This window comes from Danio rerio, chromosome 20, assembly GCF_052040795.2.
Source record: "Danio rerio strain M-AB ecotype USA chromosome 20, GRCz13ab, whole genome shotgun sequence".
NCBI classification, from domain to species: domain Eukaryota; kingdom Metazoa; phylum Chordata; class Actinopteri; order Cypriniformes; family Danionidae; genus Danio; species Danio rerio.
The window spans coordinates 2,022,592-2,045,411 of record NC_141040.1 but is presented as its reverse complement, the minus strand read 5'-3'; the positions used below and the strand labels follow the sequence as shown (position 1 = coordinate 2,045,411).

Here is a 22,820-nt window from a genome sequence, read left to right as displayed (position 1 = left end):
GAAAGAACTGCATCAAAATACTAATATTGTGTACAGTTACACCCCTAAATGGCAGTAAAAATATCTTTAATTCAGCAGGGTCAGCACAGGTTATATTTTTGAGCTCCTGATGTATGCAGAGGTTCAATGAAAGTCAGTAGAGGTCAGGCTTACCTTCAGCTCCTCCGTCACGTTCTCGAATCGATACAGCACTTTATAGGGCAGTGGGAGGGGCAGAGTGAGATTGACACTGCCAATCAAACGCAGCAAACGCTCCATGTCCCGAATCAAGAGCCCTGCGCAGTCGTCGTCACACGCTGAAAACACACACAGAAACTTCAATATACACTGTGAAACATGCTGAGCTCCACACAATCGATCAACATAAAGGAATTAAGTTGACTTATTGGTTTTTTACAAATTTAAGTGGATTGAACATTAAATAATGACAGTTGAAGTCAAAATTATTATTATTTTTTTCCTTTTTTAATTATTTCCCAAATGAGGTTTAACAGATTCAGGAATTCTTCCACAGTATTTCCTATAATATTTTTTTTCTTCTGGAGAAAGTCTTATTTGTTTTATATCGGCTAGAATAAAAGCAGTTTTTAATTTATTAAACACCATTTTATGTCAATATCAGCCCTCTTAAGCAATATATATTTTCACTGCCTACAGATCAAACCACTGTCATACAATGACTTGCCTAATTATCCTAATTAACCTACCCAGGTAGCAAAGAATTCTGGCCCAGATTTGGCATAAAGCTGGCACAGCAGGCATTCATCCGGCACTGGCATGCAGCATGTGGGCCAAACATGGCCCAGGTTTGGCTGAGATGGCACCGTCTCAACAGGTGGCACTCAAGACATGGGCCAGATATCAAATGTAGTATTTGGCCCAGATGTTAAAATGAATATGTGGGCCACGTAAGTTTGGCCTATCCCGACCCACTTTTAAAATACATTTAAATTAGTTTTGAGTAAAGAAAAAAATCTACCAATCAAGTCACTTCAAGTAAAAGCACAGCCATAAAGTGAAATGCTTAATGGGCTTATAAAAGAAATTGCAGTCATGACACACCAACATATCTGGCCCAGTTCAGGCCCAGTTATGGGTTATTAACTTGGCTGAGACTTGGCCCAGATATGTACCGTAATTCACTGCGACATGTGGGCCAAACAAATGCTGATGGTGTGGGCCAGATCTGGGCCAGAGATATTTTGCTATAAGGGTAGTTAATGTCACTTTAAAGGTTCAAGAAACCCCAGAGTACTTTTTTTGAGATTTTAACAGATTTGTGTGTGTTGAGCATCAGCTAAGACAAAGTTAGCACCAGTCAGCTTTAATTGTGGGGAAAACTGGATAATTTTGAGCTTTTGTCAGCTCATTTCAGCTTCCGGGTTTAAAATGATTTTTGGGACGGATCAAAATCGACAACGTAGCGCAGAACTGCAAGTGCAGTGATGATGCATCAGTTTCTCATTATTATTCATAGCGGAGTTTTCTTATCCTATGAGAAGAGCCGGCTTCTTAATTATTCATGACTGCGTTTGCTTTGCGAAGGCAAGACAGACCTGCCAGTGCCAAGCTGTGAGACACAATAGCCCCTTTCACACAGTGATACCGGTAAATATCCGGAAAACTTCCGGAACGACTTTACCGGTAAATTCAAAAAACTGCAGGCGAGGACGTTACGGAAATTTTCCAGAAAAGAGCATTCACACATCCATTCCAAAATACCGGTAAATTCTGACATGATTCACCACAAATGAGCTTTAAACGGCTGCGCTTGTATTTGTAAAGATTTGACTAAATTACAAACTCTGTGGATGATCAATATTGTGAACAACTTTCGCAGGATCACTTCGCATGTCGAGATGTTCATAATATGTGTGTGTGCAGGCGCTCACGGGCTGTTTCACAGGCACACGCAAAGCTTGAAGGTAAACAAACAACGGCTTATCATAAGCATCTCATCGATGATTATTTACACAGTTGGCATTGAGAAGAACATATAAACATGATCTGACTAACATCTAGCAGCTAAATGTGTCTGGAAAAATATTCAAAGGCTTTTATCCTCACAAACCGCGCGCACGTGAATGCGTCTGACTGTTGTGATTGGCTAAAGCAGACGTCTCACGTCAGCTTGTTCTAGACGTGCACGCGCTTATTACGGCAATCTTCCATCTGCATTCACACAGCGCAGCATTCCGGCAAATTGCTGGTAATGTTACAACTTCTCTTTCCGGAAAATAGCCAGAACGAATTTAGCGGTATTTTCAAAAAGGACCTGTTCACACATACAACCTTTCCGGAAAATTGCCGGCAATTTTCCAGAAAGGTCTGTATGTGTGAAAGGGGCTATTGACGACTGGGTGAGATTGCGTCCACGAACCCACGGCACACTGTATTTATAGCCTCATTTATAGTGTTTATATGAACACAACCATCTTTATAATGATATGCATTGTGGTTGTGTGAATATGAAATTAAGAATAACAAATGTAGCAGGGCATTTAATTAGTTTATTTCTTTGCATTTTAACTTTGTAAACTATAAACTCATGCGTCTCCTTATGGTTTGGTTCTCATTTTGTGAGCCGACTGACAACAGTTCTTCACTTCCCTCCTTCTCCCCTGCTCTGCTGGCCACGCCCACTCCTGCTTCTGATCGCGGAGCTCCACCCCCATTATGATGCATCTTTTGAAAAAACTCTGTGGTAGACCTGAAGCGAAAGTGGGGGGTGTCATGGCCCTTTAAGCTGAATACTAGCATCCTGAAGAATATCTAGTCAAATATTATGTGCTGTCATCATAAGATAAAATAAATCAGTTATTAGAGATGAGTTATTAAAACTATTATGTTTAGAAATGTGCTGAAACAAATATCCTTGTTAAACAGAAATTGGAGGAAAAACATACTGGGGGGCTAGAAATTCAGGAGGGCTAATAATTCTGACTTCAACTGTATGTTGTCCTCTATTAAAAAAATCTCAATAATTGTATCCCTTTAGCTTAATTTAAAGTAGTTTAAACAAACAGCAATACACACAAACACGCATTACACACTGCATACTCGATGTAAACACTGCATGCATTTCCCATCAGATGACACCTTACAAGGTCACATTAAAAAGCCCTTTGGATACACAAAATGCAAGGTCAAAGGTCAGAGGTCAAAGGTCAGGCACAAGGCAGTTTCATAACTTACCTACTGTGGAGGGATTATTCAGGTTCTGTACATTACCACGGTATTGTTGTATTACAGTAAGAATACTGAAGCAGCAACTTGAAATAAAAGTTAGCCGGAGGGGAAAGCTAACTGAAACAATGAAATATTAATACAAATATGGTTGCAGGTAGTGGTACAATCAATATTTGAATTTAAAGTTAGCTATACACATGTTCAGCCTGTGTTGGCGTGGGTTTCCTCCAGGTGCTTACCCACAGTCCAAACACATGCACAAAGCGGAACTGAGGAACTAAATTGGCCGTAGTGTATGTGTGGGTGTGGATGCAAGAGTGTATGGGTGTTTCCCAGAGATGGGTTGCAGCTGGAAGGGCATCCGCTGCATAAAACATATGCTGGATAAGTTGGTGGTTCATTCCGCTGTGCCGACCCCTGACTAATAAAGGGACTAAGGCGAAAATGAATGAACGAGTTCGTTTAAATTGATTGTTTTAGAAACTATTGTGTGTTTATGCATGTAAGTGTGTGCGTGTGTGTGAATTTGCATGTTTGCGTGTGTGTGTGTGTGTGTGTGTATGCATGTGAATTTGTGTGTGTGTGTACTGCATGTGTGTGTTAATATACATGTATACATGTGTCTGTGTGTTTGCATGTTAATTTGTGTATGTGTGTGTGTGTGTGTGCTGTATGTGTGGGTGCATGTAAATTTATGTGTGTGTGTGTATGTGTGTGTATGTGTACTGTATGTGTGTGTTAATATACTGTACATGTCTATTTGTGTGTCTGTGTTTGCATGTTAATTTGTATGTGTGTGTGTGTGTGTGTGTGTGTGTGTGTGTGTGTATTGTATTGTATGTGTGGATGTATGTGAATTTGTGTCTGTGTGTGTGTGTACTGTATGTGTGTGTTAATTTACTGCTCATGTCTATGTGTGTTTGCATGTTAAATTATGTGTGTGTGTGTGTGTGTGTGTGTGTGTGTGTATATATGTGTGGATGTATGTGAATTTGTGTGTGTGTGTGTGTGTGTGTGTGTATGTGTACTGTATGTGTGTGTTATTTACATGTCTGTGTGTGTCTGTGTGTTTGCATGTTAATTTGTGTGTGTGTGTGTGTGTGTGTGTATGTGTGTGTGTGTGTGTGTGTGTGTGTGTGTGTGTGTGTGTGTGCGTGTACTTGGGTGTGTGTGTCTGTGAGTTTATGTGGGTGCATATAATTGGGTGTGTACATGTACTCTATGTGAGTATGCATGTTTGTGTGTGTGTGTGTGTACTGTATGTGTACTGTATGTGTGTGTATGTTTGTGTATGTATGTTTGTGTGTGTACTGTATGTGTGTGTATGTATGTATGTATGTTTGTGTGTATGTTTGTGTGTGTGTGTGTGTGTGTGTGTGTGTGTGCTGATGTGAATATGCATGTTTCTGTGTGTGTGTACTGTGTACGTGTGTGCATGTTTGTATGTATACTGTGAATAGACAGGTGTGTGTGTTCACGTCTGTGTGTGTGTGTATGTGTACTGTATGTGTGTATGTGTGCATGTAAACATGCATGTGTGAGTGTTCTGTACATGTGTATGCAGGTAAATGTGTGTGCGCGCATGTGTGTGTGCGTGTTTGTATGCGAGTATGCATGCATGTGAATACTTTTGAATTTGCATGTGAATATATGTGTGAGTGTGTATGTGTACTGTATGTGTGTGTATGCATCTGAGAGTGTGTGTGCATGTGAGTATGCATGTGTGTGTGAAAGGACAACTGTGGTGTCTCCTGCAAGGATGGCCATGTCCCGGGGCAGGACTGCAGTCTTTGTCCTCTTTTGTCTCTGTGTGCTCTGCTATCAGTGCTGCGCTCTCCTGTCTCTCCATCATGCGTCCTCCGGCAGCTCCGCGTTAAACGTGAGCGAGGTGCAAACTCAGGGGAGACGGACTTCTCGAGCGTGAAATTTAACACGAAACAGCTCCTGGCAGCCTATTATGAGTGTTTGACATGCCACGAGCGATAGTGGGAAGAAGAAACACACCGACAGGCGCCGAGCTCCGGCCATGCTGCTCAATTTAACCTCCTCAAAAACTCAGCTATTAAGACTTCCTGTGAAAAAAGAAAGTCCTTCAACACAAAACACTGTCTGTGTAAAGCTGTGAAGAGACCTATGCTGGGTAAGTTGGCGGTTCATTCTGCTGTGGTGACCCCAGATTAATAAAGGGACTAAGCCGAAAAGAAAATTAATGAACAATCAATTTAAACTCATTCATTCATTTTCTTGTCGGCTTAGTCCCACTATTAATCAGGGGTCGCCACAGCGGAATGAACCGCCAACTTGTCCAGCATATGTTTTATGCAGCAGATGCCCTTCCAGCCACAACCCAGCCTTGGAAAACACTCATACACTCTTGCATTAACACCCACACATACACTACGGCCAATTTAGTTCATCAATTCCTCTATAGACCTTAGATGGAAAAAATATTGATAATAAAAAATAAATGTATTTTTTATTCGTTATAACACTTCATTAAAATTATTCATTAAATAATACGTAATATACGGTGCTCGGCATAAACAAGCACACCTCATGTATCCATTTCTCAGTGAATATAGACAATATACACTTAGCGGCCACTTTATTAGGTACACCTGTCCAACTGCTCGTTAAAGAAATACCAAAAAGCCAATCACATGGCAGCAACTCAATGCATTTAGGCATGTAGACATGGTCAAGACGATCTGCTGCAGTTCAAAGTGAGCATCAGAGTGGGGAAGAAAGGGGATTTAAGTGACTTTGAACATGGCATTGTGTCAGACGGGCTGGTCTGAGCATTTCAGAAACTGCTGATCTACTGGGATTTTCACGCACAACCATCTTTACGGTCTACAGAGAATGGTCTGAAAAAGAGGAAATATCCAGCGAGCGGCAGTTCTGTGGGTGCAAATGCCTTGTTGATGCTATAGGTCAGAGGAGAATGGCCAGACTGGTTCCAGCTGATAGAAAAGCAACTGTAACTCAAATAATCACTCGTTACAACCGAGGTCTGCAGAAGAGCATCTCTGAACACGCAACACATCCAACCTTGAGGCGGATGGGCTACAGCAGCAGAAGAGCACACCGGGTGCCACTCCTGTCAGCTAAGAACAGGAAACTGAGGCTACAATTCACACAGGCTCACCAAAACTGGACAATAGAAGATTGGAGAAACGTTGCTGCTCTGATGAGTCTCCATTTCTGCTGCCACATTCAAAAGCTCGGGTCAGAATTTGGCATAAACAACATGAAAGCATGGATCCATTCTGCCTTGCATCAACAGTTCAGGATGGTGGAGGTGGTGTAATGGTGTGGGGGAGATTTTCTAGGCACACTTTGGGTCCATTAGTATCAACGGAGATTCACATCATGGATGTGCAGCCAACATGATGCTATCATGTCAATATGGAGCGAAATCTCTGAGGAATATTTCCAGTACCTTGTTGAATCTCTGCCACAAAGGATTAAAGCAGTTCTGAAGGCAAAAGAGGGTCTGACCTGATACTAGTCAGGTGTACCTAATAAAGTGGCCGGTGAGTGTATATTAAAAAAGATGAATAAATATCGCAATAAATGAATTAGTCATAATTTATTCCTGCTAATTAACTAATGAAACATTATTCTACTAATTAACACCAGTGTTATTATTTTATTCCACTGCACACCAGTAACACAACAATGCTAATCGTATTTTAATAACTGTCGTTCTTCTCAGATTGAAATAAATTTTAAAAAATCTTTAAAATCCCACATGCATAATTAGCCAATCTGTCCGGTCCAGCAAAACAGCGCCGATAAAAGGCATAATTGCTAAAAGACATGATGTGAGAGAGGAGCAGGTGTGTGAGCAGACATCACTGAAACACAATCTGATCTCCACTCGCCGAGGAAATCACCAGCCAGCAATTACGGGAAAAGTAAACAGTAATTTTGTGTGTGTGTATGTGTGGGGTGGGGGGATCTGAACACGGCTAATTAAAATGCTGTTTGTTTTGGCTGCGGCTCTTCTGTGTTACTAGTGGTTGTTTTTGGTGGATAAAACAGCAAAACTCACGGCAAAAGTAAGTATATACATTAATATACATCAATCCCACACTGATGCATTAGAAACACTTACCTATAATTAGGTCCTGCTAGTTAACACTAGTTAATGGATCAGTTAAGGTTGAGTAGTTACCACACTTGCTAAAGTATTTAAAGTTGGGTCACAGTTCAGTGTGATGTACAAGTCATGCTATTAACTAATTAACTAAGCTCACTAACTAATCATTAACTAAGCTCAATAGTTATCTGCTTGATGATGGTAGTAGTTGGATTTAGTGTTGGGTAGGGTTAGGGATGTAGAATAAGAGCAGGATCATTTATAAGTGCTCATAAACAGTTAATATCTTACTAATAGATTGGTTATAAGCTGGTAGTAAACTGTGTGAATTGTTCATTACACTAATGTTAGGTCAAATTACAACTTAATAATGAAGACAGGTTTAGTTGTATTGTGGTCTAGTGGTATGGGTAGGTTAAAGATTTGTTAGGGACAGGTTTGGTGGTATGGATGGGTGGGTTGGTTAAGGTTAGGACAGGTTTAGTGGTACATGTAGTTAAGGGTTGGTTATAGTCATTCAGTCATTCATTTTCTTGTCAGCTTAGTCCCTTTAAAAAATTTGCGGTCGCCACAGCGGAATGAACCGCCAACTTATCCAGCGGATGCCCTTCCAGCCGCAACCCATCTCAGGGAAACATCCACACACATACTCATACTCTACGGATAATTTAGCCTGTTAATGCTATGCGTAGGTGGGTTGGCTGAGTTTAGAAAAGGTTTAGTGGTATGGGTATACGGGTTGGTTAAGGTTAGAACAGGTTTAGTAGTATGGGTATAGGGGTTGTTAAGGTTAGGGCAGGTTTGGTGGTATGGGTAGGTGGGTTGGTTAATGTTAGGACAGGTTTAGTGGTGTGGGTACAAAAGAATTGGTTAAGGTTTTTGATGGGATTAGTAATATGGGTGGGTGGGTGGGTTGGTTGGTTGGTTAAGGTTAGGGCAGGTAGGTTGGTTAAGGTTAGGGACATGTTAAGTAGTATAGGTGGGCTGGTTGGTTAAGGTTAGGACAACTTTAGTGGTATGAGTAGGTGAGTTGGTTTTGGTTAGCGGTATGGGTGGGTGGGTTGGTTAAGATTAGGACAGGTTTAGAGGTATGGGTAGGCAGGGGTTGGTTAAGGTTAGGATACGTATGGGTATGGGTATTTAAGGGTTGGCTAAAGTTAAAACAGTTTTAGCGATACGGGTAGATAGGTTGGCTAAAGTTAGGACAGGTTAAGTGGTAAGGGCAGGTAAGGGTTGGTTAAGGTTTGGATAGGTTTAATGGCATGGGTAGGTGGGTTGACAAAGGTTAGGGACAGGTTTAGTGGTATGAGTTGTTGGATTGGTTAAAGCTAGGACAGGATTAGAGGTATGGGTAGTTAGCTTGATTAAGGTAAAGACAGGTTTAGTAGTATAGGTAGGTGGGATGTTTAAGGTTAGAAAATGTTTAGTGGTATGGGTGGGTGGGTTGGTCAAGGTTAGGACAAGTTTAGTGGTATGGGTTGGTGGGTTGGTTAAGGTTAGAGAATGGTTTTGTGGTATTGGTAGGTTATGGGTTGAATAAGGTTAGGACAGGTTTAGTGGTATGGGTAGGTTAAGGTTAGATATGGGTTTAGTAGTATAGGTGAGTGGGTTGTTTAAAGTAAGGGACTAGTTTAGTAGTATGGATAAGTGGGTTGGCTAAGTTTATTGACAGGTTTAGTGGTATGGGTATGTGGGTTTGTTCAGGTTAGAGACTGGTTTTGTGGTATTGGTAGGTTATGGGTTGAATAAGGTTAGGACAGGTTTAGTGGTATGGGTAGGTGGGTTGGCTAAGGTTAGGGATTAGTTTAGTAATATGGGTAAGTGGAAGTTAGATTAGTGATAGGTTTAGTGATATGGATAGTTTAAGGATTTGTTATTATCAGGGACAAGTTTAGTACTGGTAGGTGGGATGGCAAAGGTTAGAGAAAAGGTTTAGTACTATGGGTAGGTTAAGGGTTGGTTAATGTTAGAGTCTGGTTTAGTGGTATGGGCAGATTAAGGGTTGCTTAAGGTCAGCATGATAATTACAGATATGTTTACATAAATTAATTACACCTGTATTTATAAAAATGAAGTCAAACATGTATGAAGCAACCGAATAGTTCATTTAAATGTTAGTATACACTAGTTAATGAGACTAAATGTAAATTGGGTTCTTAACAATGAAACTCCTATCAAAGTCTTAAAAGGACAGTAGCTGAAGGCTCTGAGAAAGACTCCAGACTGCTCATGAAACAGAACTGAACTGTGGTTGTTTTTGCTGCAGGAGGTGGTGAAAGAAGAGCAGTGTGTCCTCTTCAAATGTGTGAGTGTGTTAGCACTGCTGCTGTCATACGTACACACGATGCCCTCAGGGCCACACACATGCCTCTCCATGCATTGGTCACACTTCAGTCCGCTGGCACCGGGACGGCACTGGCACTGCCCAGAGCGAGAGTCACACGCTGAGGGGAAAGCACCGTACGGGTCACACTTACACTCCTCACAGCGGCCGCCCAGCACCCCGGGGTCACCGTGAAAACCAGGAGCGCACCTGCCCAGAGCAGAGCCACGGTTAATGCACAGAATGAAGGCTACAGTTTGGTGAACTCTTGTGTTTAGCATGTTGAAGAGGTGTGTGTGTGTGTGTGTGTGTGTGTGTGAATGTGTCACAAAATAACTGTACATGATGCCTTTTAAACAGCACCCACTGGTCTTTTTTACTTTTGATTTGGCTCACATTAAACTAACCCTAAGTGGGTGTAGAATGCAGGCTAATTTCCTCCACACTGGCAGGTTGAGGCGTGTAAGTGAGCGCTTGTTTTACATCATTTGGTGGTATATTCCTCACCTTTCACAGTGTTTTCCCTCGTAGCCTTCAGGACAGGCGGTGCAGCGGTACTCATTAAAACCCTCCGTCTGACAGGTGGGACTGAAGCTGAGAGATACAGAGCAGCGGTTACATTGTGTGTGTGTGTGTGAGTGAGTGAGTGTATATGAGTGAATGTGTGAGTGAATGAGTATGTTTGTTTGTATAACTGTGTGTCTGTGTCTAAATGAGAGTATGTGTGTGTGTTTGTCTTTGTTAGAGTGTGTACTCTTATATGTATTTGAGTGAGTTTGTGTGTGTGTGCGCGTGTGTGTGTGTGTGTGTATGTGTGTGTGTGTGTATACGAGTGTGTGAGTGTGTGTGTGTGTGTGTATATGAGAGTATGTGTGTGTGTGTGTACTATTGTACGTATTTGAGTGAGTTTGTGTTCGTGATTATGTGTGTGAGAGAGTTTGTGTGTGTGAGTGGGTGTGTCTGAGTGTGCACTATTGTATGTATTTGAGTGAGTTTGTGTGTGTGTGTGTGTGTGTGTGTGTGTGTGTGTGTGTGTGAGAGTGTGCTTGTGTGTGTATGTTTTTGTGTGAGTGTGTATGCGAGAATGTGGGTGTGTTTTTGTCTATTTGTTTGAGAGAGTTTGTGTGTGTGTGTGTGTGTGTGTGTCTATGTGTGTGCATGTATGTGTGTCTATGTGTGTGCATGTGTGTTTGTGTGAATATGTGCTTGTGTGTTGTTTGTTTGTATGTCTGCATCTATGAAAGTATGTATGTATGTATGTATGTATGTATATGAGAGTATGTGTGAGTGTGTGAGACTGTGCTTGTCTATGTGTACGAGAAACTATGTTTGTGTGTGTGTGTATGTACTATTGTATGTATTTGAGTGAGTATGTGTTTGGGTGTACTAAAGTACATGATCTATGGTCTATGTGTATGAGAAACAAAGAGTGTGTGTGTGAGTGTTGGTTTGTTTGTGTGTCTGTATGTGTATGTGTTTGTGTAGACATGGTAAACTGCGTGTGTCTGTGTGTATGAGTATGTGTTTGTTTGTGTGTGTCGTACTTGTTCTCAGGGTTGAGCAGTGGACAGGCGCAGGGTTTGCAGTCGTCTGTAAATCCTCGCACTACACCGTAAAACCCCGCAGCACAGCGCTCACACTTATCACCCACTGTGTTGTGCTGACAATTCTGCAGACAACAGCACAGCATTAACACACTATTAAACATTTAATAAACATTAACATATTCTGATTCTGGAGCACAAAACATGCTTTATGTTGCATAGATATATGCTGTACAAAAGACAAAAATACCTTCTACTTGAGTCAAAATGACAGATTTTTCTTTTTTGCCACATTATAATGATTATAATATAAAAAAAATCGCGATCCATGAAGTTATGTTGTACATGTCATATTGTAAATAAATCAAAACTTAATGTCACTGCTAAGCAGTTAATTTGTACAAACTATTTTGTTTCTAATATTTGTTTCTCAATATTGAGCTTTTTCACATTCTTATTTTCTAGATTTTCCAATAATAGACTGGGGCAGGGGTGCCCAAACTCGGTCCTGGAGGGCCGGTGTCCTGCATATTTTAGTTCCAACCCCAACTAAACACACCTGAACCAGCTAATCTAGCTCTTCTAGGCAGGGCCGGCGCGTCCATAGAGGCAATCTAGGCGGCCGCCCAGGGCGGCAGAATAGAGGAGGCAGCGTCCCCAACACTACCCTCACCCCTCTGCGCCATCAGTTATATCCGCTTCTAGGGTGGCAGAATAGAGAGGGCGGCGTCTGCGACACTACCCTCACCACCAGCGCCCTCTTATATCCGTGTCTAGGGCGACACAATAAAGAGGGCGGCGTCCCTGACACTACCCTCACCACCCACGCCCTCTTATATCCGTGTCTAGGGCGACACAATAGAGAGGGCGGCATCCCCGACACTACCCTCACCACCCGCGCCCTCAGATATATCTGCATCTAGGGCGACAGAATAGAAAGAGCGGCATCCGCAACACTACCCTCACCACCCACGCCATCTTATATCCGCGACTAGGGCGACAAAATAGAGAGGGCGGCGTCCGCGCACTACCCCTACCACCCGCGTCCCTAAGTTATATCCGCGTCTAGGGCGCCAGAATAGAGAGGGCGGCGTCCGAGACCCCCCCCCTTTTCACTTCAGGGTTTCGGGCGCCGTGACCGTCCTTTGCCTAGAGCGGCAGTTCAGCTTGCTCCGGCCCTGCTTCTAGGTATACTAGAAGCTTCCAGGCAGGTGTGTTGAAGGAAGTTGGAGCTATACCATGTAGGACATTGGCCCTCCAGGACCGAGTTTGGACACCCCTGGACTGGAGAAACGTTGAAGTCAATTTGTGTGCAAAAACCCAAAAGCGAGTTAGCATTTTAGCAGTTCTGGTTCCCTCATCCCAAAGTCAATGGGTTTTTTGAAATGTGATCAGCTAAGGAAAAAAAAGAAGACAAGACCCCCCTTCAAAAAATAAATAAATAAATAAATAAATAAATAAATAAATAAATAAATAAATAAAATAAATAATAATAATAATAATAATAATAAAATTAAATAATATATATGTATATATACAGTGCATCCGGAAAGTATTGATAGCGCTTCACTTTTTCGACATTTGATTATGTCACAGCCTTATTCCAAAACACTATGCCCCGCCTTCTCTTCATGTTTCATTGGGATTACATCAAATATATAAAATAAAAAAGCATATTTCAAAGCACTCAACAGGACCTTTAAATAAGGTAAAGTTAATTGGGGTCAACATATTATAGCCCAAGATCATATTAAAGGTTTAACTGTTACCTGATTGACAGCTCAAAGTATAAAATCATATTAGCGAAAATGTGTAACGATTAATTCAACACAAAGCTAATTTGAATGCAGACAGAATCAATATGAGTACAACTGGAGAATAAACACATTAAAAATAACGTGACGGACGCGTTCCCGACTCGCTCTCGGTTTGCGTTTCTCCAGAAGGAGCGGAAAAGTGTCTGCGAGAACGAGAGGAAGCTTTCAGACTGGAGTGTAATCAGACGGCTGGAGTTGCGCTTTACTGGTCCGTGTCGCTCTGAAACTTTCATTAACTTCCTGTGTACCTCAATTACTCAAATTACCCCCCTACACACTCGTTTACCATTTTCAATTTGCGAAAGCCCATGAAATGCAAATGATATTGCTATTAGCATGCATGCAATTGAGCACAGGGAGAGTTTTTGCTGGGAAAACTCTTCAGGAGAACAGTCAGAGTGTGTTTGCCTTTGTTTTTCCTCTCAAGTCAAAGGGAAATTGGGGTTTTGTTATGAATGTGGTAAAATGCTAGCCACCAGACTATGCTAATCAACACTATATATTTTTAACAATCCTCAGGTGGTGAGTGTAATCAGTCTAAATGAGGAAGCAGGTGTGTGTGTGGCATGACTGAATATGTAGTCCATTTACTGGCAGATTTGTAGTTCCAGGAGTGAGTGTTTACCAGCGACATCTGGTGGTTTGTTCGCTGGTGAACATGACAATAATATTGACCTTAAAATTAGTAATAAAAAACAACTGCTTTTATACTAGCAGAAATAAACCAAATACAACTTTCTCCAGAAGAAAAAATATTGTAGGAAATACTGTGAAAAATGTCTTGCTCAATTAAACCTCATTTGGGAAATATTTGAACAAGAAATTACAGGGGGGTGCATGCTGTCGTCAATGCAGTACCTGGCAGATGGAGGTTTCGGGGTCACAGGAGTCGCTGTGCCCATTGCACTGGCAGCGAACGCAGCTGCCAAAACCGGCCCGCGATGCAGATCCACCGGCCAGAACCGAGAGTCTGTAGAACCCGGCCGCACACTCCTGCAAAACACGCAATAACACAGTCATTCAACACTGTAGAACACCACTGCAAATACAACAGCAGATTCCCACACTATATATAATGTATTGGGCACGCTTCACAATAAGATTTCATTTGTTGAGTAACGTATAAAGTACATCCAGGAGGTTGTTATCTCAGAATAAAGCCTGACAGGTTTATCAGCAGCACTGCTGTATAAAAATGAAGGGTTTAATCTCTGAAAAAAAACCATCCAGAGTGTACTTTACCCTGCTAATTACATGGCTACTTACCACAAAACAACACAAAACATTGTTCTGAGCCGTAATAGTTAATTAAGTCTTAAAGCTGAATACAGCTGATGGAGTATACACTATGCACATTATTCAGACACAAGATGGAGATAAACAGTCAAAAACACAACAGAAAGTAAAACAGCTGATGGAGTATTAGGGGTGTCAAAATTAATTGTTTTTTCGGTGCACCGCGATGCAGATGCAGACAATTTGTTATTGGTTCAGCAATAATCATAACCGGTTATTATGTACTGACGTCATTTATCTCCTATGCGCTCTGTCGCGAGGGAGGCGAGCGCGAGTATTTACAACACTCAGCCAACTCAGGGCCGGCCCGTGGCATCGGCACCATAGGCAAATACTAAGGGCGCTCTATATCCAGGGGGGCGCCAGAAATGAGCGCGGTTCAGTTGGTTTTGTTTTTGATATTCCTGACACACATTCAGTTTTAGGCGGCAATAACTCAAAAACCTCTTACCCTAAAAAGATCTAAAGTGTGTTTCCTACAAAAAGACAAAGCTGGTTATGTTTCACAGCTGTCTTTCTCTTTTTTTCGCTCGACATTACGAGCACTGCTCCGTTTAAGCCCTCGCAATATGTGTTTAGCCGGGAGAGCTCGCGCTGAAAGGAGCTCTCAGTAAGGGACCGTCGGAAAAGTGCTTCTTTTTTTCTTTTTTTTTCGTTTTCTGCTCCGCTCAGCACGAGCTCTCCCTGTTGTGAGCGCTTAAGTGTGTGTGTGTGTGTGTGTGTGTGTTTGTTTGTTTGTTTGGTGTTGTCTATGTTTGTGTTTGAATGAGAGACAGTGTGGTGCTGTGTGTCTGTGTGTTTATACAGACAGCCTGTTATAGCCTCCCCCCTAAAATATAACACTGTATATGGAAAGCATCGTCAATGCACCGTGATGCACCGAGATATCGAATTGAACTGAATCGAAGGCATGATAATCGTAACCGAACCGTGAGACCAGTATAGGTTCACACCTCTATGGAGTATACACTAACCTGCACATTATTCAGCTGATGGAGTATACACTAACCTGCACATTACTCAGACACTGAATGTTGACTGTTTGGCGCCATCTTGTGTCTGAATAATGCGCAGGTTAGTGTATACTCCATCAGCTGTTTTAGTGTCTGTTGTGTTTTTGTCTGTTTGTCTCCATCTAGTGTCTGAATAATGTGCAGGTTAGTCTATACTCCATCAGCTGTTTTAGTTTCTGTTGTGTTTTAGACGGTTTGTGTCCATCTAGTGTCTAAATAATACACGGGTTAGTGTATACTCCATCAGCTGTTTTAGTTTCTGTTGTGTTTTTGTCTGTTTGTCTCCATCTAGTGTCTGAATAATGTGCAGGTTAGTCTATACTCCATCAGCTGTTTTAGTTTCTGTTGTGTTTTAGACGGTTTGTGTCCATCTAGTGTCTAAATAATACACGGGTTAGTGTATACTCCATCAGCTGTTTTAGTTTCTGTTGTGTTTTTGTCTGTTTGTCTCCATCTAGTGTCTGAATAATGTGCAGGTTAGTGTATACTCCATCAGCTGTTTTCGTTTCTGTTGTGTTTTAGACGGTTTGTCTCCATCTAGTGTCTGAATAATACACAGGTTAGTGTATACTCCATCAGCTGTTTTAGTTTCTGTTGTGTTTTTGACTGTTTGTCTCCATCTAGTGTCTGAATAATGTGTAGGTTAGTGTATACTCCATCAGCTGTTTTAGTTTCAGTCAGCTTAGTGTTTTTGACTGTTTGGGGATACCTTATGTCCCAATTTATGTAGAAGAAACCCTTTATACAATAGCGCTGCGCTTTACATCGGTCTACTGATAAACCTGTCGACTTTATTCTGAGTGAACAACCTCCTGAATGTGCTTTATCCCTTACTGAGATATAAGCAGCCCGATGCAAAGCACAAAGCTGACAGAAATGTAATCAGCTGAATGGAGTATACACTAACCTATGTATTAATTAGACACATGGTGGCACCAACAAGTCATAAACAGTCACGTGACAGACAAATATATGAATATGGATGTGAAAGTATTCACTGATAATGATTCTCAGCTCCCGGATGAGTCTGTGTTATTCAGCGGTTGTTATCTGGGATTAACAGACCTTGGATTGTTACGAAAGACCAATCAGAATCAAGTATTCCAGACAGTCGTGTGAAATAATAAAATCTAATCTATTATGTTGTGTCCTGCAGCTGACTCTAATGCCTGAGCAGACCTTAGTTAATACACTGTTCACAAGAACTATCCAGGAATAAACATATTGCTCTTTGTTTGTTGATGTTAGTAAATACATTAACATTAACTAATGCAACCTTATTCAAGCCTGACAGAGCAGAGACTACACTACATGAACTCACTACATGAACTTTAGAGGCAGTAGTAAAAAGGCACCTGTGTAATTTATTACCCCCTGCAGTGCATGCTGGGAAGGCTGTGACTATTAGAATGGATGTGTCAATACGCAGGAGGTTACCGAGGCTCATGATCACGGTGCTTGAATCTGGACGACGCTGTAAATCTGCGCCGTGGAAACAGTTACGGTGTAACCATGGCAACACTCATCTCGCCCTCGCTCTTGGAAATGAATGGCGTCAATTTAGTGCACCATCTGTTGAGGGTGAACCTGCTAAACGCCTGTTTAAAAATACTTTATTAAAGCGGAGTGTGGAGCGTTTGAGAGTTACGGCCATCTGTCTGCATGCAGAGCCGTCCAGCCTGAGTCTGAACAACAACTGACACTCGCTGATCTGTAATCACACACTGCAGCTCGTTAAAGAGAGAGAGAGGAGAAAGAGAGAGAGGGTGTATCAGAGAGAGAGAGAGTGTGTGTATGAGAGATAATTATGTTATAAATGTGTTATACATGTTATAAACTGTAACTTATTGTAATTAATAATCTATATATATATATATATATTATATATATATATATATATATATATATATATATATATATATATATATATATATATATATATATATATGGGTGTTTTCCAGTGATGGGTTGCAGCAGGAAGGGCATCCGCTGCATAAAACATATGCTGGATAAGTTGGCGGTTCATTGCGCTGTGGTGACCCCTTTTAAATATAGGGACTAAGCTGAAAAGATTATCATTTTTAATTATTTTTTACAATTCTAGACATAATTCTTCACATAAGCTTTGAACAAACACACACCTTCCTGACCAGATCTATTCTCCTTTTAATTTTAGCAAGAGAGAGTTAGCGAGTGAGCTGTAATGATGATCTCCACACAGATGCTGTTCTCCTGACGCTGTGATGAAGGTTCACATTCACACCTTTCAGAAGCAGCGACACTATTGTGACAAGAACGTCATCTTACATCTCTGTGGGAATCGCTTTACTTGGACTTTTCACACTTTTTTTCTTTCCTTTGTTATTTAAATTATTATGTCGATCAATTACACTCAGCATGAGCAGTAAAAAATATTGTCACGATTGTGGATCTGTCTGTTCTTCTATGATGTGTCTGCGTGTGTGTATGTGTGTGTGTGTACGGTGTGGTGCGTTATGCGTTTACGTATATGCGTGTATGAGTGTGTGTGTTGGGTGTCTCTGTGTCTGTGTTAGAGTCGCGTTGCTGTCAGTTGTGTTTACCTTATCAGCTGGGTGGTCACGTGTACGCTGTCACCAGCCTTGCCGTGCGCAGCACCGCTCAGCTGTAATCAGTGGACCACAGGTGCAGCGCATTACCGCGCCTATATATGTTCAGCGTTTCTGTCTCACAGTGTCAGTTCGTTTTCTTCACGTCTGTTTGTCTGTGTCCTGTCAGGTTCCGGTCGCTGAGTTCTGGTCGTGTGTCGCGGGGAGAGCTCTGTGTTTGGACTCTTGTACCTTTCTGTTGGCGGCTCTCTGATCTTGTTCTTCAGTGCTCCCTGTTCGATTATATTTCCTGCTGCTCGCTTGACTCACTCATCATCTTCCTGCGTTCTTCCTTCTGTCATTCTGTCTGAGTCAATAAATAATTATTTTACTTGCAATTGGGTCTCCCTGTATTCCGTGACAGAACGAACTGACCACTGAGATGGACCCAGCAAGTGTCACCAAAATCCAGGATTTCCTCGCCCACAATTCAGCCCGACTGGATCATCAGGACAAACAAATGGCAGTGACCGGCCAGGCCATTGAGGCGCTGGTCACTCAAGTTTCTGAGCTCACGACTCAGGTTCAGAGACTGGGTTCTGAGCTTCGTGCTGAAGCTGTCCAGCAAGCTCCTCCCACCATTCCACCAGCAGCTCATGCGCTAGAAGAGACCCCCAGATCCACTGAACCGCGACTTCCACCACCAGCATGTTACGCCGGCGAACCAGAATTGTGCCGGTCATTTATAGCAAAGTGTTCACTTTACATCACGCTACAGCCTTCGTCTTTCCCTAACGAAGAGAGTAAGGTGGCGTTTACGATCAATTTGCTGACAGGTAAAGCGGCACTTTGGGGTACCACTGTTTGGGAGCGTAAACTCTCCTGCTGTAACTCCTTTAAAGCTTTCTCAGAGGAGTTAAAAACTGTGTTTGACCGAGCGGTCTCTGGCAGAGAGGCGGCTCGTAAGCTCGCTGAACTCAGACAGAATAAGTTGAGTGTTGCTGAATATTCCATTGACTTTCGTACTCTGGCGGCCGAATGTAAATGGAATGCCGAAGCTCAGTGGGACATGTTTTTGCACGGACTAGCAGATTATATTAAAGATGAAATCTACGTCATGGATCTGCCTAAGACACTGGATGGGCTTATTGATTTAGCCATCAGAGTGGACACTCGGTTACAACAGAGAGGTTCCCACAAGAAACTGCACACTCCACCTCTTCCCACGCAATCTTTTTTCGCTGCATCTTCTGAACCCCCCTCATCTGATCTCGAGCCGGAACCCATGCAGATGGGCAGATTTCGGCTTTCCACGGAGGAGAGGCGTCGTCGCCGCATGGAAGGACTATGCATGTACTGTGGAGTCGCTGGACATTTTGTGGCTTCGTGTCTAGCCAAGAATAAGAATTCGTCGCCGGGTAAGAGTTTACTGGCTGGTGAAATCACCCTTGACAAGTCCCCTAACACAACCATGCTGCCAGTCAATCTATCTTTTAACTCTATCATGCACCACTGTCATGCGCTCATCGACTCCGGAGCCGAGGGGAATTTTATTGACTCTAAGCTGGCGTACAGTTTGAAAATCCCTGTTGTTCCCCTTTCTCTTCCTATCGCAGTGCACGCTCTTAGCGGTCTTTCTCTCCCCACCATCACACACTCCACTGCTCCTATAAGACTCATTACTTCTGGTAACCATTCCGAAACTATTGAGTTTTTTTTAACAGAGACTATTGCCACTCCTGTGATCTTGGGACATCCCTGGTTGGTTTTGCACAAACCTCACATTAATTGGGGACATAATACTGTGCTTTCTTGGAGTGAGAGCTGTCATAAATCTTGTCTAGTGTCTGCTTGTTCTGCTGTTTCTCGTTCTGTGTTTCAGGAGGAGCAGATGGATCTGTCAAACGTGCCCCGTGAGTACCATGACCTGAAGAGAGTGTTCAGTAAGTCCCGGGCTGCTTCTTTGCCTCCTCATCGTCCCTATGACTGTGCAATAGACTTATTGCCAGGTACGTCTCCGCCTAAAGGCAAATTATACTCGCTTTCTGCTCCAGAGAGGGAGGCCATGGAGAAATATATTTCTGATTCTCTAGCAGCCAAGATCATTCGCCCCTCTTCTTCACCGGCGGGGGCGGGATTTTTTTTTGTAAAAAAGAAGGATGGTTCCCTTCGCCCGTGCATTGATTATCGAGGGCTGAACAACATAACGGTCAAGAATACATACCCTTTGCCGTTGATGTCTTCAGCCTTTGAACGTCTGCAGGGGGCGAACCTTTTTACAAAATTAGATCTCCGCAATGCTTATCATTTGGTTCGCATAAGAGCGGGGGATGAGTGGAAATCAGCGTTTAACACCCCCAGAGGGCATTTTGAGTACTGCGTTCTGCCCTTCGGCCTTTCCAACGCTCCGGCTGTTTTCCAAGCATTCGTCAATGACGTGCTGAGAGATATGATAGATCAGTTCATTTATGTTTACCTGGATGACATACTGATATTTTCCCATTCTCTCCAGGAACATGTTCAGCACGTCAGGCGAGTGCTTCAGAGGCTGTTAGAGAATGGTCTTTATGTCAAGGCGGAGAAATGCGTTTTTCATGCACAGTCTGTTCCCTTTCTAGGGCATATCGTGTCAGTCGAGGGGTTGCGCATGGATCCAGAGAAGATTAAGGCTGTGGTAAATTGGCCAACTCCTGATTCCCGTAAGGCCCTGCAGAGGTTTCTGGGCTTTGCCAATTTCTACCGGCGATTTATTCGCAATTTCAGCCAGCTCGCCGCACCTCTGACCGCCTTGACCTCCTCCAAAACGCCGTTCAGGTGGTCCAGCGCAGCCGAAGCTGCGTTCTCAAAACTGAAAGGCTGCTTTGTTTCAGCTCCAATCCTGATAACCCCTGATCCCTCCCGGCAGTTTGTGGTGGAGGTCGACGCGTCAGAGGTCGGGGTCGGAGCTATCCTGTCCCAGCGCTCCTCCTCGGATGGCAAGATCCACCCGTGCGCGTATTATTCTCATCGGTTATCAGCCGCAGAAAGTAATTACGACATTGGTAATCGAGAGCTGTTGGCCGTCAAGCTTGCTTTGGAGGAGTGGCGTCATTGGTTAGAGGGGTCGGGGGTCCCTTTTATCGTCTGGACCGATCATAAGAATCTTGAGTACATCAAATCCGCCAAAAGATTAAACTCTAGGCAGGCTCGGTGGGCGTTATTTTTCGGACGGTTCAATTTCACCATCTCATATAGACCGGGATCTAAGAACATTAAGCCCGACGCGTTATCCCGTCTTTTTGATTCTTCGGAGCGTACATCGTCACTCGAACCCGTAGTGCCTAAGCGGATTGTTATTTCTAACATCACATGGGAGATAGAGTCGAAGGTTCGCGCAGCCTTAGATGGGGTAACGCCCCCGATTGGATGCCCACCGAGTCGGTTATTCGTGCCAGAGAAACTTCGGTCAGATGTTATTCGATGGGGACATTCCTCCAAAGTAGCCTGTCATCCTGGGGTGAGTCGCACATCATTTGTTATTAAACAACGATTCTGGTGGCCAGCATTGGCTCGTGATGTGCGTGATTTTGTATTGGCTTGCTCTGTGTGTGCTGTTTCCAAGACTTCCAATCGGCCACCCGCGGGACTCCTTCAGCCGCTGTCAGTACCTTCGAGACCCTGGTCCCACATCTCGCTAGATTTCGTTACGGGGCTGCCTCCCTCCAACGGCAACACGGTGATTTTAACCGTAGTGGACCGGTTCTCGAAGGCTGCTCATTTCGTCCCTCTGCCCAAATTACCGTCAGCCAGAGAGACAGCGGTTGCTGTCATTAATCACGTCTTTCGCATTCATGGCCTCCCGACGGACGTGGTTTCTGACAGGGGGCCTCAGTTTATCTCTAAATTTTGGAGGGAATTCTGTCGTTTATTGGGGGCTACTGTGAGTCTTTCGTCTGGCTTTCATCCCCAGAGTAACGGTCAGACCGAGAGAGCCAATCAGGATCTTGAGCGCACATTGCGATGTTTGGTCTCACAGAATCCCTCCTCCTGGAGTCAGCAGCTTTCGTGGGTGGAGTACGCACATAATTCGTTACCAGTGTCGGCCACGGGCCTTTCTCCGTTTCAGTGTAGTCTAGGTTACCAGCCACCAGTTTTTCCCAGTCTGGAATCTGAAGTCGCGGTCCCCTCCGTTCACGCCTTTGTCCAGAGGTGCCGCCGCACTTGGAGCAGGGCCAGACAGACCCTCCTCCAAGTGGGTGTGCGCACCAAGGCTAAAGCCGATCGCCACCGGTCTAAGCCTCCCGTTTACGTTGTCGGTCAAAAAGTGTGGCTTTCAACTAAGAATATTCCGCTCCGCACCGTTTGTAATAAGCTAGCTCCTAAATTTATTGGCCCATTTATTGTCACTAAAATCATTAGTCCTGTGGCAATCCGCCTCAAATTACCTCCAGCGTACAGGAGAATTCATCCCGTGTTCCATGTATCTAAAGTAAAGCCCGTTTTTCATACGGCAATTAATCCGCACACACCAGTTCCCCCCCCGCCGCGTCTCGTAGATGGGGAGACTGCTTATTCGGTTAAGCGCATTCTGGACTCTAGACGGAGGGGACGAGGATTCCAGTACTTGGTGGACTGGGAGGGTTACGGTCCTGAGCACAGAAGTTGGGTTCCGGCCGGGGACATACTGGATCACTCTCTTATCGATGATTACAATCGCCAGGTATGCTCGTCTGGGAACGCCAGGAGGCGTTCCTAGGAGAGAGGGTATTGTCACGATTGTGGATCTGTCTGTTCTTCTATGATGTGTCTGCGTGTGTGTATGTGTGTGTGTGTACGGTGTGGTGCGTTATGCGTTTACGTATATGCGTGTATGAGTGTGTGTGTTGGGTGTCTCTGTGTCTGTGTTAGAGTCGCGTTGCTGTCAGTTGTGTTTACCTTATCAGCTGGGTGGTCACGTGTACGCTGTCACCAGCCTTGCCGTGCGCAG

General features: G+C 43.4%; 1 protein-coding gene across 9 annotated transcripts in view; it reads right to left on the bottom strand.

Annotated features, from left to right (window-relative positions):
- The window catches only part of lama2 (laminin, alpha 2), a 262,814-nt gene that overhangs the window by 73,201 nt on the left and 166,793 nt on the right, over window positions 1-22,820 (bottom strand). For 5 of the 9 annotated variants that reach the window (XR_015945529.1, XM_087296269.1, XM_087296270.1 and 2 more), the window contains 5 exons: window positions 13,837-13,971; window positions 11,162-11,286; window positions 10,125-10,211; window positions 9,634-9,827; window positions 154-296 (listed from right to left, as the gene is read on the bottom strand). Coding sequence is in view for 8 of the 9 variants with exons in the window: in XM_087296269.1 (XP_087152395.1) it covers window positions 154-296; window positions 9,634-9,827; window positions 10,125-10,211; window positions 11,162-11,286; window positions 13,837-13,971 (684 nt within the window). In the remaining variant the exon portion in view is untranslated. 9 annotated transcript variants of the gene reach the window in all.